Source organism: Salminus brasiliensis, chromosome 13 (genome assembly GCF_030463535.1).
Source record: "Salminus brasiliensis chromosome 13, fSalBra1.hap2, whole genome shotgun sequence".
Lineage (NCBI taxonomy): Eukaryota > Metazoa > Chordata > Actinopteri > Characiformes > Bryconidae > Salminus > Salminus brasiliensis.
Genome location: NC_132890.1, coordinates 35,219,823 through 35,237,322, shown reverse-complemented (window position 1 = coordinate 35,237,322; position 17,500 = coordinate 35,219,823). Strand labels below are relative to the sequence as shown.

General features: G+C 43.8%; 1 protein-coding gene across 1 annotated transcript in view; it reads left to right on the top strand.

Annotated features, from left to right (window-relative positions):
• The window catches only part of ets1 (v-ets avian erythroblastosis virus E26 oncogene homolog 1), a 67,892-nt gene that overhangs the window by 973 nt on the left and 49,419 nt on the right, over positions 1–17,500 (top strand). The window contains exons 2-3 of the mRNA XM_072695245.1: positions 3,133–3,228; positions 11,907–12,051. Coding sequence (XP_072551346.1) covers positions 3,160–3,228; positions 11,907–12,051 — 214 coding nt within the window. The 5' untranslated portion in view covers positions 3,133–3,159. The remainder of the gene's footprint in view (positions 1–3,132; positions 3,229–11,906; positions 12,052–17,500) is intronic.

Below are 17,500 nucleotides of genomic sequence, written 5' to 3'. Positions count from 1 at the left end.
AAATAATAGATAAGCAGGTGTCCCAATACTTTTGTCAATGCAGTGTCTATCCTGATATCTTTAATGCAGCTACACAAATAAATGACTTAAATGACTGGGGTTATTTTGGATGGCTTAAAAATAAGCATGGCATCATAAGAGAAGAGTTTATGGATGACTGTCCTTGAAGAACCACCAAAGGTTCCAGGAAGAACCTTTTATAGATAAAATTCTTTAGGTGAAAAAAAAGTTTGTTAGTGGTTCTTCAGTGGACGTCCTCCAAAGAACCCAATTGAGCACCTTCATTTTTAAGAGAGCAGATCTGTTGAATGTTGACAGCCTTCTAACTTTATGCTGTAAGCTGGATGAAGGAGCGCTGAGGTGACCCCTGGAAGACCTGGGTGCAACAGTCACCTCGAACCTTGTCTGAGAGCACCACAGCCACTCTCCTTAAGCACTTCAAGATGTGCTTGCACTCACACACACACTCACACACACACACACACACATACAGCGTTTGAGGTGATTCCTCAGCCGCCAGTCTGCCTGTCAATGTGTGTGTGCATCCCAAACTCCCTCCGCAAACAGAATCCCTCACAGCTGGGTCCCAGCCCCCTCCGCTAATGCCTCCGCTAGTAAACAGCGATAAAGAGATGGCAGTAGCAAGGGATGGAGGGATGGAGGGAGGGATGGAGGGAAGAGGTGAACAGGGCTGGATGTATTGCAGTGCTGGCTCAGTCGTTAAACTTTTCAGGCTTTCTTGGGACGTCTCCTGCTTTCTGGTTCATGGCTGAGAACTTCGGAGTAATAACACTTTATGAAGTAAAATGTGAGGCTGGCTATAAAGTGAAGGGGGCTCCACTTAGAAGCGAAAAACTTTTAAAAATAAAGGAGCTGCAAATGTGTTTGTGTGTGTGTGTGTTTTGAGCAATGCAACCACTGTTGTGAAAGAGATATTTAAAATGGTTAAAGAATCTTAATTGACAAAAGTATTGGGACACCTGTTCATACACTGTTTCTTCCAAATTTAAAGTTATTAAAGAAAGAGTTTATCCTGCTTTAGTTGGAGTAACTATCTCTACTGTCCTGGGATTTGATTTCAAAATATTGCTGTAAGGATTTGATTGCATTCAACAACAAAAGCGTTAATGAGGTCAGGATGTTGTGTGATGGTGGACAACCCTACCTCATCCTCAACTCCCCAACTCATCTCAGAAGTATTTAATGGAGCCCCACCATCCATCATTCCAGAGAACACAGTAGATTCACTGCTCCACAGCTCAATGCTGGGGGGCTTTATACCCCTCTATAGCCCACGTCTGGCATTATGAGGCAACATGGTGCCAATAGGTACTGTTTATCAGATCCAGAGAGTCCTATTCTATTGGCAGTACTCTACAGGACTAGACATGCTGTGGGTTTGAGCATTTGCACATCAGTGTCAGCGATGGATGCAGCTTAAAGTAGCTGAACATATTCATCAGAAGGGGTGTCCACAAACTTTTCGATACATAGTTCACAGCTCTTTGCAGATATGTCTCCTGATGGACGTAGGCAGTACCAGTCCACACACAAACATGGAATAGCGTAGAATTAATATACACGTCCGAAACTGTGTGTATTTGAGAAGTATGTTGATGCAGTATTGCTAAATGCGCTTATCTGTTACACTGTACCCGCCCTGCTCTGCTCAGTTGTGTAAGACCAAGGTAATCATTGCAACAGGTTCTTCTATCTCACTGCGTTATCACTGAGCCATCAGGCCCTGCCCACCTCCTCCTCCCGGTTTTGGGTCATCTTGTAGCTGCCCTGTGTTTGACTGGCAGGTGATTACTAATGCAGGTTAGCCCCGTGTCTCAGATAAACAGCGACTGATTGATGAGGATGGGGCACCTCCAGCAGACCAACTCCATCATGCGGGGTGGGGGTAGGGACGGGGTGTCCAATTCAAAGAATGCTGTTGATATTGCACTTTTTCAAAGTCTGAAAAATGGGGGTTCAGAGCCAAACTGTAACAAATCTAGCCTGATCTAGCACACATTCACACTGTTGTTTAAAGTAATTGATTACAGCATTTTTTTAATTAACTCAACTTAATTTACTCCAATGTTCACCTAACTCCTAGCTTTTAGCTTCTGCATCTCTGGTTGGTAAGCAATCCATATTGAGTCGAGTCTCATTGTAATCATTATTAAATAAGCTGTGGCTAAAATGTATTAAATATTGTGTAAAGTGTTTAGTCTGTGGCTCCGCCCCTTCAATTTGCTTACTCCCATCTGCATGTTAGAACTCCCCCAATCACATGTAATGGGCGAGGCCTTTCTATTTTCAGACTCCTGATCATGGAAGGCTGTGGAGTTGGTGGGATTCAAACTTATTGACCAATTGAGTCTCTAAATAAACAAGCAGTTAGACTGTTGCTCCACTTTAGAGCTGTGTTAGAACCTGTATATTTCTGTAAGTTTACTCTGTGGTTTTATGTAGTGTAATTTCACAGCTCTAGACCGGCCCTACGGTCTAACTGCTGCTCAGCAAGAGTAAGGAGATCTTAAGTTTAAATCCCAGCAAGGGCTCAGAGCTCCATTGTCCAGTCTGGGGACGTCATGCGATAGGGGGAGTTCTAGGCTACAGAGGGGAATGAACAAAAAAATAAGTGGGAGGAGCCACAAACTTACACAATATTGTAGAACATCTTACACAGCATTTAATCAGTTTCAGCTGCAGCTCAGTTACTCATAATGTTTAGAGGCTTACCTTAAAATGTACTGGTCTAATTGGTCTAAACTGCTTGAGTTACCTGAAGAAAAGCTCTGTAATTGGTCACTTTATCACCTTAGGTTGGCCTGGTTATTATTTTTTAATATGCAAAAAAGTACTGGGCATTGTTCAGCCTATCACAGCAAGTCACATTTCTCAAACCGCAGCAGTAGGCTATTTTTTCTTCCGTAAAGGTAATGATATTATATATATCTGATGATATTATAATGATATATATATATATATTTTTTTCCTAGTAAAATTGTTTATAAACTGTGATTGCTATTTATCTTTGCTTATTGCTGGAAACCGTATACATTAAAATTCCAATTAACAGTTTTCTGGCATCTCAGACGTCATCATTTATGTCCTGTGTGTGCCCTTTCCTGACCCCAGGCCTCCAGTGCTGTCCCACAGCCTGCCATGAGCTACTACATGCATCAAGTTTCGTCCTACCAGCCCCATCACCCGACTGACCGTCTGGGTGCGATGGTAAGACAACACCACAAACACACTAACCATAAATTACCTTTCGGCCTGAGCTGTCCATAGCATTAGGCACACATGTGGCAGTGTGTTAACAAACACCTCCTAGCTGTCCTGGATGGACATTAGGAGTCGGATTACAGTTATATTGCCTACATGGTATAGGTTCCATTAGTCTGGGCACTGCAGCAATTACATTACAAGCTGTGGAGGAATTGTTGGGATATAAACTGAGGGGAGGGGGTTCACCAAGCTTTTAAAATATTTTAATATGAATAAACATGGTTTCTTTGTTAGTTTGAAGACTAAACATAAGTATATAAAAGAACATATTGTTCCACAGTGTTAGTACCTTGGGGATGAAGCTAAAGCCGACAAATCAGGGCCCCTTTTTGGGACGTCAGAGCTGTTAAAAGTTTGGAAACTTTGGAGCAATATGCAGTTTTAAGAGTAGCTTGGACAATTAGATCCTTAGATTGACCTAGAACTGCTTATCAAACTTTTTATCAGAACCGATTGTTGCAAAATATACCCTAAAGTGAGATTTGTAACTTTTTGAAGAATATGAGAACATATGTGACTATATATGTATATATGTTTCTTCTGCACCCATAAAAAGTTCTTCAAAGTTTTTTTAGTGAAGGTAATGGTTATATATAGAACCACGGTTTCTTAAAATGAAGGTGCAACAATGGGTTCTTTGAGTGATGCCACTGAAGAGCTTTTATTATTTTTTTATTTTTAAGACTGTATGATTGTGTAGACTCTGAAACACTGGGACTTTTATTATCTTCAGAGATTATTATTCAGTGTGATGGAAATTGGTGTGGTTATGAAAATGGGCAACCATAAGAATCCGAGCCACTTTAACAAAGGGTTAAACAGTGATGGCTGTTCTGGGTCAGAACATCTCCAAAACATCAGGTCTCAGGCCTTGTGGGGTTTGTCTGGTATGCAGTGGTCAGTATCTACCTAAAGTGGTCCATTAAAGGACAACCAGTGAACTGGAGGACCCACCTTACAACTTAAAGGACTTTAAAGATACCTCCTGATACCACAGGACGCCTTCACACGAGTCCATGCCTCAAATGGTCAGCTCTGCTGTGGCAGTAAAAAGGGGACCTACTCAGTATTAGGCAGGTGGTTCTAATGGTATGGCTGATCGGTGAATGTCATACCGTGGAGCATCTACGTGATTTAGAAGTGGAGTTATTCCAAAGTTCCATTCAGAGGATCCCACACCTCCCATACTAGTTTTCCTCTCCACATTTTTTTATCCATCACAGGCTGGCAATCCAGTTCTCAATGGCTTCTGAATCTGCTGCCTGTGTTCTCAAGGACCTCACCTGAACTTCCTCACTCCTGAACCCACTCCATAACTTGGTCAAGCTTGCATTGTCTTGTTAGCAGATCAAGTCATTCTTGAAAAAAATGAATGGATCCCTCCAAGCACTTCCAACATCAGTGTATGACAACATTAGCCATTACACTAAAACCACCTGTCCAATAGTGATAGGTCCCCCTTGTCCCACCACCAACAGATCTGAGTATTTACGGCACCTCTGAAGGCGTCCTGTGGTATCTGGCACCAAGGCATTAGCCATAAAAAAGCTGTACATTTTGAAGTGGGGCCTCAGTGGATCACATCAATGAGCCCTAGGTGCCCTTAGGTGACTCACTGGAGACTGGTTGTCCTTTACTGGACCACTTTTGGTAGGTACTGACCGATATATACTGGATGAACCTGATCAGACCTGCCTGATATTTTGGAGATGTTCTAACCCAGTCGTCGTCTAGCCATCACAGTTTGGCTCAGATTCTTATGCTTGACCATTTTTCCTGCTTCAACACCTCCATCACCATCAAGAACTGACTGTTCTAACTGTCTAATATGTAGATCCACCCCTTAAAAGGAGCCACTATAGATGAAGTGGTGCTAATGCTTTGGCATTAGCCACATATGCTACATTAACCTCTGGTAAATTCGGCTTATAATAGCTTAGAATCGCTCATTCATTTCCTCAAATGTCTCCAAATCAGTCATGTAGGTCTACGCTCACTCTTTCTTCGACCACTCCCAAATCCAAACATAAACACGCCGTATGAATGCAAGCGATTCATGTGCTCTGAGGTCCCCTGTCACTTACACAGCGGAATATTTATCAAGGCCGCTGTTATGCATGCACCATTGTGCGATACAGCTTTATCTGAATTTGGAAGTGAGAGAGAGAGAGAGAGGCGGAGGTCAGCACGATGTCAGGGGCATTAAATGAATGCAAAATCGCTGACGACACGCAATCTGCCCTGCAAATAAAACAACTGCTGACAAAAAAAAAAGCAGAGCAGCCTTCAGTTCTCATAAAAAAGCACAAAAAACAAAAGGTGCGTTCACCTCTGTGAGGTCACTGGGGGTTAAAGCGCTCTGCGAGCACGCAAACACGGCCTGAAAGCCTCGGTGAAAAGCATCCGTTCCGGCAGGTCTTGTGCCGAGCAAAGGTACATTGGAAGCTTGGGTGCGAGTGAGAGCTGAATGGAAGCCGTCTGATAAAGGCTCGAGTCGGACACTCGGCCATCAGTATGCGCAGCCTCGACTCGAGAAAGCGCTCGGCTTGGAGCCCGGCCGGGTCACATGCTAATCCTGCAGTGCTAATACTAATGCGGGGGACGGGGTGCTCCGTTAGGCGTACCCAGACTGCGCCCTCCCCTGGCTTTTGAAATTGAGATGAGCGCTCCCGGGTCTCCAGGCACGGCCGGAGGTTGCGGCGCTTGTGCCTTTTTTGCGGCTTCATGAATTTACATGGATCAGAGAAGAAAAAGAGCCGCGTTCTGATCTCTCTCTCGCTTCGCGCTGGCCCTCGCTGCTCATAATATGAGAGAGGGACTCAGGAGGAGACAGAAAAACAGATAATAGAGTCGGGCCATCCAACAGAGTCATTAACACTACAGACTAAACATCGAGACTGCCTAGCAGTCATTCTCTTCAAGTGTATTTATTGACTAGGGATTCCGAGTAGGCATATCTGATCTGAGTAAGGCCATATTAAGTCATTCTGGTGCCTGGGGATAACACTATCTCTCATATGTCTACCACATCTCTGTCAACACACCAACACCACTCATTCATTTTGAGAAATACTGAATTCCAGGTAAAAGAACATACACTAATCAGCCATAACATTAATAGGTAAAGTAAAAAATCATTGACTATCTTCATCTACAGAGGCATCTGGCAAGGGTTGGATATATCAGGCAGTCAATTCTTGAAGGTGGTATATTAAAAAGCAGGGAAAAGGGGCAACCATAAGAATTTGAGCCACTTTAACAAGGGCTAAACTGTGATGGCTAGACAACTGGGTCATAACATCTCTTGTGGGCTTTGTATGGTATGCAATGAACTGGAGGCCATTGTTCCATTGATGCGATCCATGGAGGCCCCACCTTACAACTTACAGGACTTAAAAGATCTGCTGCTAACTTCGTCTCTGAGCCAGATACCACAGGACGCCTTCACTTGAGTCTATGCCTCAAATGGTCAGCTCTGCTGTGGCAGTAAAAAGGGGGTCTACTCAGTATTAGACAGGTGGTGCTAATGCTATGGCTGATCGGTGAATGGCATACCGTGGAGCATCTATGTGATTTAGAAGCTGCTGTTTTACTGTAAAGCTGCTACATTGGGGTAGTGGGAAGAGCCTTGCTATTGGGCCCAACAGTGGCAGCTTGCCGAGCCCGGGTATCGAACCCACAACCCTGTCATTAATAGCGTAGCTCTATACCTGCTGAGCCACCACTACCCCAATATAACAGCTTTACAGTAAAACAGCAGCTTCTGTACATAGTACAGTGACAGATACATGCACCTTTACCTTTTTACATTAAGTAGGGAATGGAAACGTATACCACTTATATCATACTACTGCTGGAAAGTTTGGAAACCAGGATGCTCTATAGCATTGATAAGAAGGTCAAATCAGTTTTCAAAAGTGGAGATCAAACCTAAAAATGTACAGTGTGTTATTTAAATGTTCAGAAATTGTAGTTTATAGAAATATAGACATTAAAACATTGAGGGAAAATGTCTAAATATTCCTTCTGGCAAATGATTTGTAATACTTGAATCTTTACTGAATAAATATTTATTGTATATAAAATGACACTGATTGTTACAATGACAAGTGATTCCAAACTTTGATTCATAACCTACATTTTATGGGGAAAGAAGTAATTGGACGTTTGTCTAAATGTGTCACATTTCTCTTGAATAAGGTTTATTTGGTACTGGAAGCCAGGCACCACAGCTATAATTTGCACTGGGGAACTACAGAGGGACACTAGCTCACTGCTGACGAGGCTGAATTGCTGACAATGTTGCATACGTTGCCTCTTTTTTCCATTATCAGACGATCAGTGCTACTAATTTCATCACTCACTTCTCAGCATCCTGTCTCCATGCTTTATCTAACAGGACGGAGAGAGCGATGCCCTGTACCAGTGCTCCTTTACCCCATAAATTCTCCTAGCAACTTTACCTCCCTTTGGGTTCCTCAGGGCTTCCGATCCCCCCCAGGCCATTTCTACCCATTCGTCTCCTCTCTGCATGGGTTCGGTTTCAGACGGTCTCCTCCAGCCCCCCTGCCACTGCCGTCAATACTGCCACTAGCACGGCTTCATAAAGCTACTGACAAGGCTTAAGCTGATAACAGTGGCTCTGCTTCAGCAGTAGGCCTTATCAGATGGGCGCTCATTCTGGCGGCCCGCGCCTCCCTCGTCTCTCTGCATAGACCGGGAGTCAGACGTTGGCTTAGATACCAGGCTTTATGTCAGCGGGATGACTGTAGCTTAGAGACAATACTTTTACCTTTCTGAAATGGGTGCAATTGACACAAAATCTAAAGATGAAGGTCCTAAAATGGAGAAGCATATCCATTCACTCTCTCTTTTTTCTCTCCTCCCTCTCAGTTCAGTCCAGCAAGGCCCCTTGAGCTCTGCAGAGGGCTTTTCCCTAGACAAGGACAGGCTGTGGAAAGCGATTATGCAGAGCAGTCGGATTTAGAGCTGCACTGGTGTTATGGAGACACACCAGCAGGGGTGCTGTAATGTACGCCAGCTGTGGCTACTGCTATCAGACCACTCTCAGCGAGCATGACCAAGTATTTCGAGCATGTTGTTTACAGTGAGTGACCACTGGCAGGCCTTCCACAGCTGAAGACAGCCACAATTACAACACAGGCACAGGCAAGCTTGTAGGTCCGTCTTTCTGAAGGAGAGTTAGACACTGTGGTTGGTGGCAGTGGTCACCAGCCCTCATGGGGATCTATGTTCCTGCACCTTCTACCTTCCTTTCACCTCCAATCCAAGAAAAACATACCTCACTCCATGCCAATAATTACATGGACCAGATAAGGTTGATTAGGGCTGGAGCTCAAATCTGCAAGAAGGTCCATCTACAGGAGCAGGGTTGGTGACCACTGATCTACACATGATTTGCTGTTAGATTCTGACGGTGCTGGATGATGACCAGTTGATCACCCCTAGTCTAAGTCCTCATCAATGGTCAAACAGCCAGAAATGAATCAATGGGCCTTATTCCCCGATATCTTCCTGAGAATTTCCTTAAATTTGTTCTTGAGAAAAGTCCAAACAAAAAGCCTACCCCAGCTTTTTTGCTAGCTGGTTTTGGGTGGTCAAAACTGGACTTTGATGGTTAAGGTGATTAAAAGGTTGGTCAACCAGGTGAAAAATTATCCTAAGCTGGTACGTTAGTGGATAACCAGCTCTTGACCACCATAATGTATGTTGCATTTGATTTTGGTCTTGGTTGTTCTGGTCAATCAGCTTGGTCATACTGGTTGTTAAGCTTGATCTGATTGGTCCAAAGGTGTCAAAAGTATTTATATTCATTCCTCAGGTAGAAGTGTAGATACTAGGGTTTAAGTAGTAGGAAGCTAAAGTATCAACTTAAGCTTTTTACTCCAGTAAAAGTGTAAAAGTACTGGTTTCAAACCTACTTCAAGTAGAAAAGTAAAAGTTAAAAAAAAAGGCCGAAAGCTTAGGCCGCGCCACAGGGGTCTATAGTGCACTACCCACTCCCCCTCCCCAAAAACCCATTTCTCTAAAAGCCATAATGAGGAGAATGTTCTATTAAAATGTTGATGTTAAAAATGTTGGGCTGCACTAGGCTCCTGTTTCAGCTGCAGATCTGCCCATTGAAAATGAAGCATTTCAGTAATATCAGCTCTATTAAAGGAGCGTCTCTGTGCTCTACTGAGCATTAACATGAGCTTCATTGAGCGGATGGCTCGATTTATCTGGATAAGGTTTAAAAACAATAAAAACAAATGGAAATGAAATAGGAGTAACGAGGCTATTTTTAAAATGTAAGGAGTAGCAAGTTCAGATAATTGGGTAAAAATCTAAGGAGAGTTGGCTGAAAAAAGTATAGATAACCAACATTTCTACTTAAGTAATGTAACAAAGTATTTTTGCTTCGTTATTTTACACCTCTGGGTTGGTCACACTTGTAGACCAGCTAAACTATCAAACTCAAGCAAAAACATACCCTATGATGGTCAAGAGCTAAGATGGTTCATTTTCAGCAGGGTTGTCAGTTTCATCATGTGTTTTTAAAGCACTGTGTCGTTCACAGATTGTTGTATCGATTCGTGATTCAGTTCTGATTGTTCATTGTTCTTTTGTTTGGGTCATGTGTTTCACCTGGGACTGGGGGTACTTAAGGAGCCTCTACACCATGGTTCAGTGCTGAGAATTGTATAGTTTGGAACCTTGAGGTCGCCCGAGAGATTCCCCGTACGACCGTAAGGTGTGTTAAGGTCAGCTTTGGCTCGGTATCTGTGTTCAGGAGCAGTTGCTCACCCTGCTAACCATGCTATCAGCGAGGCTCGCTCGCTCACTGTCAGGATTCACTGGCTACCCATGCCCCAGCAAGGCGACCCACGCTCACGGCAGCTCGCTGTGGTTCCAGGTTTGGTCGGCCTTGCCGTTTTGCTTAGTGACTGGTTCCCCAGCTCTTCCCCCTTTTGTCTTTATAGCGCCGGTCGAGCGCAACTTAAGTTAACCCCTGTTTAACCCAGGCTCTGCCTGTAGGATTTTGTTCTTGTCCCCTTTTTGGTTTTCCCCTCTGTGTTTACCGTTCACGCCAGCTCAGCCCCCAGTTCCTCCCGGTCCCAGGTTCATTTGGTTTCGCCCTCTTGTTGTCACGTTTCTGTTGCGTTTACATTTGTACCCCATAGTGCCATAATTGCTGCTTCTTTTGCCTCGTTTGCCCCTTTATGTTATCTTGGTTTTTGTTAATAAACAACTTGCTTGGATTCCATCTCTGCAAGTGTTCATCCCTCTGTGTCTGGCCTAGCACGCCATGATAAAAACGAGTAAGTGGGTTTTAAGAATGGTATTTAGGAACCTGTATTACATTATGAGGCAAGTTATTACATTATTAGGTTGTGTTAGTGGAGGATTTTATTACTTTTGGGAAATCTTTCAGTATTAACCCCTTTGAAAAAGTGTATTACCAGAGAAGAGAATAGCCCAGCCAGTTTGTACAGAAGTCCCTGTAGTTACTGAATAATAGTAAAAGAGTGTGTAATAATCCTCACTGCATTAAGGGGTTAAATGCTACAACACGTAACCAAGCTTAGGAGAGGAAATTACTAGGCAGGTTTACTTTGCCGCATCACATTTCTTGGTGGGAAATACTGTCGTATCCTTGAGTCAAAATATTTGAAATTCGCATATCCGTTCATCTGTACCGTACCAAATGATTCACAATGTCCAGCGTGCCAAATCACTTAAACAGAGATCGACTGTAGTCTAAGCACCTCGCAATTCTGAATGAGAACGTCCTCATATCTCATAAAAGTTGCCAAACCCCCGTTCACGTCACAAAGCGGAATCACTTTTGCATTGTGTCAGTGTTTTTTTTTGTTGCATTCTTCTCCAAAAATGAACAAAGAACATCAACAGAACAGAACAATGCTTGTTTGCGCTGTGGACACAATTCTGGCCTATGGCATGGGCTCTGGGAAACGGAAGCTGATTTGACGGGTTTGAATGGACTTTTTATCCAGTAGATACACTTTCTCGATGCACTTTCAGATGGTGGGACTTTCCCAGAGAACAGTGCTCTGATCTGCTATCTGCTAACTTCTGGCATCCAACAATCTTCTCTATCTGTGGCAAATTTTTATATATATATATATAACCAGTGGAGTCAGCAAAGACCTGCACCTCTTTTTCTCTCTCTCTCTCTCTCTCTCTCTGTGACTTCCCCTTCTTCTGGCCTGACGTCAGTACCCCATTGAGATCAAAGGGATAAAAACGCAGCTCAAACGCACAAGTTCAACAGAAATTCAAGCTCCCTTTTGGCCGCACAGGGGAATTCATAAGCGAAAAAAATAAAATGAAAAAGAGCTTTTACTGTTTGCTGGAGCGACGCGGTTGTGAATGAAAGTCTCATAGCAACTACCCGAGTCCCTCAAACACAATGAGTCATTCAGATCTTTACTTCTTAATAGTTTGTGGAGTTCATTTACATCAACTCTTGAGCAATCGAGGGCAGAAGGCCCGTTAGTCAAGCCAATGCAGAGGAACCCACAGCCATGTCATTAATGATGACGGTGGGCGCGTGATATTTACTGTATGTTTGTCTTTCTGTGCTCTTGCGGAGACAGGCTGGCGGGGTGGCGGTTTCCATGGTAACACCGACTCATCTCCCTGGGATGGGCCACCCTCAGCACGCACCTCCTGCCAGACCTGTGTATGCCCATGACATCACTCTGCAGGAGGTCCCCAACGGCCCAGAGCTCTGCCCCAACGGTAAGACCCTGAGAAGTGAGGGAATGGAGAGATGGATGGATGGATGGATGGATGGATGGATGGATGGAGGGATGGATAGAAGGGTTGACGGATGGATGGATGGATGGATGGATGGATGGATGGAAGGATTGATGGATGGATGGGGAGATGGATGGAAGGATTGATGGATGGATGGGAGATGGATGGAAGGATTGACGGATGGATGGAGAGATGGATGGATGGATGGAAGGGTTGACAGATGGATTGGGAGATGGATGGAAGGATTGATGGAGGGATGGAGAGATGGATGGATGGATGGATAGAAGGTTTGACGGATGGATGGAGAGATGGATGGATGGATGGATAGATGGATGGATAGATGGACGGATGGGGAGATGGATAGAAGGAATGATGAATGGATGGGGAGAGGGATGGAAGGATTGACTAGGTTCATGTTTATCTGTTCCAGAAAGTCCTATTCTATTGGCAGTACTTCTCTACAGGGACTAAACAATCTGTGTCCGAAATGGGCGCAACTGAAAGTAGCTGAATGGCTTAATTAGAAAACGGCATTTTTCACAAACCTTTGTTTTGTCTGATTACTGAATGATTCAGTGGCCCCGGCTGCTCATTTTACTCTTATCTCATTTATCTTTGCTTAATCCTGGCCTTGTTATTGCCCCTTTCGGGCCGTATAGCAGCTTAAGTAGTTAATGTGCAGTAGACTAGCCCTTCAGTGTCCTTTGAACTGCCACATAGCTGAAGTCCATGTTCACTATGAGGTCATTTCTAGTCGTTATAAAGCATAGAGTAGTAGATTGTTCATGTTAAACAGAGGCCTTTGTGTGGGTGTATGAAACCAGCACACGTACACACGCTCACACACACTCACATACACACTCCCCACACACACTCCCGTCTCTTGAGTTGGAGACAAGAAGGCATCTGGAAAAGGCATCGCTTTGGGGTCAATGTCCGTGCCGTCCCCCCAGAGAACAACGCTCTATCTGCCACATTGAGTGTGTGTGTGTGAAGCGAGATGATGGTGGTGGGGGGGGGGGGGGGGTGGCCACATGCCCAGCATTTTTTAGGCCATGACTTTTTTCTGCTGTCGTTTATTTAAAACTGGAACATTCCTCCCAGTGCGTTTGCCTCCGTTTGACATCAGCCTCCCTTGCTTTTCACATTGATAAATGGCAGGAACGGTGACACATGCCATGTTGGCGTGTGTGTGTGTGTGTGTGATTGTGCAAGTGCGTAGGATGGGGGGGAGGGGGTGCGTTTCGGGCACCGGCTCTCGTCCGTCACCTCCCGGGCGGGACGCAAGGGCACAGGGGTGCAGCAGTGGCCGTCCCGTTCCCAAGCCTCAGGCCCCTGGGGCCTCTGCTCGGGGATGATGGGATTTGCTGATGTTTGTTGCTGGAGAAAGACTCACGCACACACACTCACAGCACTCCACAACATATGGACACAAACAATATCAAGTGGAAAGAAAGAAATGACCGCTTGAACCCTCCTCTCCAAAGCGATGCGTGAGACGACCCTGTTTTCCCTGAAGGGTTTAATAAGATGAGATTTCTGAAGACCAGCGCTTTCAAACAAACACTTACTAATCCGAACCCGAGCCTACTTGCAAATGTCCTTTGAGCGATCTCTCCAATTCACACCAATCCATTAGGAGTCGGCCTCATTTCTGAGCAATTAAAAGTTACCAGGGTTCGAACCTGCGGTGTAAACTGAATATACTGTAAAATATTATCATGCTCACATAAAAAACCTCCTACTAATCTTCAAATGCTGACTTCCCAGGAGGAGGAAGAATCCCTTTTAACTTTCAATGAAAGTCAATGTAAAAGAATTTTAGTCCCAGAATTTTGGAGCATTTCTATTGGTCCATTAATCATGAAAGTCTGATACAATGTAAGAACCAACTGCCAGATTTACATCATGTCAAAAAGTAAAAAAAAAAAAGACAAAAATTTAGATTTTGGAGTGACAGTGATGAAACACTATATGTCCAAATGTTTGTGGACACCCCTTCTAATGAATGACCATATTTTATGTATTCTCATTAATCTTCAGTCAACAGAAAGGCTTCCCAACACTCTTGGTTTCCTAAAGAACCATGTTTGAAAGTTTAAAGACCCCTTGTGTGGTATTGTATACCAATAAAAGGGTTCTTTCAAGACTTCTTACATAAGAGTGCAGTTGTTGAGGTTCTTTGAACTTTAAAAATGCACACATTTTATTACTAAAATAAATAAATATGATTCTCTAAAGAACCATCCATTGAGGTTTTCTTTAGAGAATCAAATAATCATTATTAATATCTTTACTTTTAAGAGTGCAGCACATTCTAAAGTCTGCAGTCTGTCTAACCCCTCCCCTCACGTTTTTCGAAACCTCAAAAGGCATGGCATAGAGAAAAAAAAGAGAGAGAGAAAAAAAAACGGGCCTCACATCTTGCACGCTTCTGGTTCAGTTGAGTCTTCAAGTAGCTGACGAGGCGCGGCTTAGTAAAGCCAAAACCATTAAATGAATGGATGTAAGAAACTGTGTAAGACGGTAACCTCAAAACAGGTTCACGTACTCTCGGCCAGACCACCAAAACCAGAGACCGTTGGGCTGCATGCTGGAGCTGTTAGTCAAACTGAAACGGAATGACCTCGGCTGTCACACTGCAACCACCAGGCCTGCCAAGGGCAGTCGCTCTCTCTAAATCCCAGCGTCCTCAGCGACCAAGTTAAAATGTAACTCTCAAGCTAATAGTTCAAACCTAATAGGCTGTGAAGAATCTGGTGCAGAAATGCTGTTTCAGGAGTTTGTTCAGAAAACAGCAGTTTGCACTTTAAACTGGGCTCATATGTTGGTCCACAGTTCAGTTCTTTTCTTATAGGAACATAAATGACATATTTCTTAATTAATAAACCTACAATTTAGCTGAAATTCAAAAGTGAACCGAAGTTAGATTGTGACATATCGTATGAATGTATAAGCTATGTGGACAAAAAATTGTCACCTTGCATATTTAAGGTGGTAGAAACTTTATTTAGGCTCCTGCAGATGGCACTGCACAAGGATTCAGCAAGCTATAAATGCCAGCGGGGTGTGTGACGGGAATCATAGATTGGGAAGAGGTGGTGCAGTGCAGTGAGGGTCTTGTTGGAAGTTTGGAAAATGGGCCGCAAAGCAGAGTGATTGCATTTAGGCCTGTTAAAGACCACAGAGTGAAGGAAGTAGCTGAATCTGCAGTTGTATGGAAGCTTACGGTCATACGGGTCTACCAGCAGTGGCAAAAATCCCTGCAGTCTACAGGAAACTCTCCTCAGAGAGTTTCACAGCTTGTGAATTAGAGAATAAGAATTGCTTATAGAGGTCAGCGCAGGTTCTTCCCCACCAACCTCTGATAGAACATATGGAGCAGAGTAGCTCACAAGAGGCACACCAGTCCTGTAGACTGCAGGGATTCTTGCCACTGATGGTAGACCCGTATGACCGTACACTTCCATACACCTTCAAATTCCATCCAGTGTTTTAAGATAGGTTGGGGAGTTGAGGATGAGGTGGGGTGGTGATCGTCCAACATCCTGACCTCACTAATGCTATTGTCACTGGATGTAATCAAGTCCTCACAGCAATGCTGCTCCAAAATCTGGTAGAAAGCCTTCTTCACCTGGACAGTGGAGACAGTTACTCCAACAAAAGGAGCATCAACATGTTTTTTTTTTAATATCCTTGATTTTGGAAGAGACAATGAATAAGCAAGTGTCCCAATACTTTTGTCCATATTTTGCAGTATTTCTTAGCTCAGCTCTCCCCTCGTGAGTTTCCTTACAGCATTTTTGGTTAAAGACAGTTGTCTGCCTTTCCGTAACGCTGTGGAAAACGGAATATTTTGGAAGAATCCAGCGAAAATGTTGTTTCTACTCTACTGTACTTTCCAACAAGGCGCACCTCAGTTTGGCCTCTGATGGAATTCGGCTTAGATCATTTCTTCCCTTTTTACGCTTTTCCCTTTGAACACGCTCACGTGCGGGAGAGGCTTTCATATTTCAGCAGGTAGGCTGACATGTGGCGCATAATTAATCAGTGCCTCGTTTTCTGAGAAATGGGGAGAAATGAAAGGAGGCAAAAACATTTTTCTGCGTGTAATTAGAGGAGGCAGAGCGGCCTGTGGCAGCTATAACAGCACGGCCCGTCGGAAACGGCTGCCCTTTCGCTTTCCAGGTGTTGTGAAACTCACACTTGCACGCTCACTGTTAGGCGAATGTATGTGTATGTGTGTGATGAGATGTGTGGGTGTGGGGGTGGGTGTGTGTGTGTGAGCATGCTGTGAGGCTGATGGTTGCCCGCTGTTGCTGCAGGTGCAGGCAGTTAAACCAGATCATGGACTATAAACTGCTCTGCTGTTACATATGAGAGCTGCACGGGACACATGAAACGCTCCAGTTTGGTCTGAACACTGTCACACATTCTCATTACGTCTCACTTTGTCAGTAACAGGTAGTTCCTTTCTACAAAGAAGGAGAGTGTGTGTGGTGGTGGGGGCGGGTACTGAAGTGTGAAAGTGTTCTCTAGAGAACAGTATATAGTGATGGAGTCTGTACATGTGTGTGTATGTGCTGCAGAGTTGGGTAGCACACTTTGAAACACTGCTCTGACTGTATTCAGTAAGGAAATTCATCAGTCTACTCAGGCTTTAATAGAACTTCTGAACACTGAGATCAATAACTGATCAGCTTAGTGATTTATCAGTCTACTCAGACTTTAGTAGAGCTCAGTAACACTGAGATCAATAACTGATCAGCTTAGTGATTTATCAGTCTACTCAGACTTTAGTAGAGCTCAGTAACACTGAGATAAATAACTGATCAGCACAGTGATTTATCAGTCTACTCAGACTTTAGTAGAGCTTCTGAACACTGAGATCAATAACTGATCAGCTCAGTGATTTATCAGTCTACTCAGGCTTTAGTAGAGCTCCTGAACACTGAGATCAATAACTGATCAGCACAGTGATTTATCAGTTTACTCAGGCTTTAGTAGAGCTCAGTAACACTGGGATTAATAACTGATCAGCACAGTGATTTATCAGTCTACTCAGGCTTTAGTAGAGCTTCTGAACACTGAGATCAATAACTGATCATCTCAGTGATTTATCAGTCTACTCAGGCTTTAGTAGAGCTCCTGAACACTGAGATCAATAACTGATCAGCACAGTGATTTATCAGTTTACTCAGGCTTTAGTAGAGCTCAGTAACACTGGGATTAATAACTGATCAGCACAGTGATTTATCAGTCTACTCAGGCTTTAGTAGAGCTCAGTAACACTGAGATCAATAACTGATCAGCACAGTGATTTATCAGTCGACTCAGGCTTTAGTAGAGCTTCTGAACACTGAGATTAATAACTGATCAGCACAGTGATTTATCAGTCGACTCAGGCTTTAGTAGAGCTTCTGAACACTGA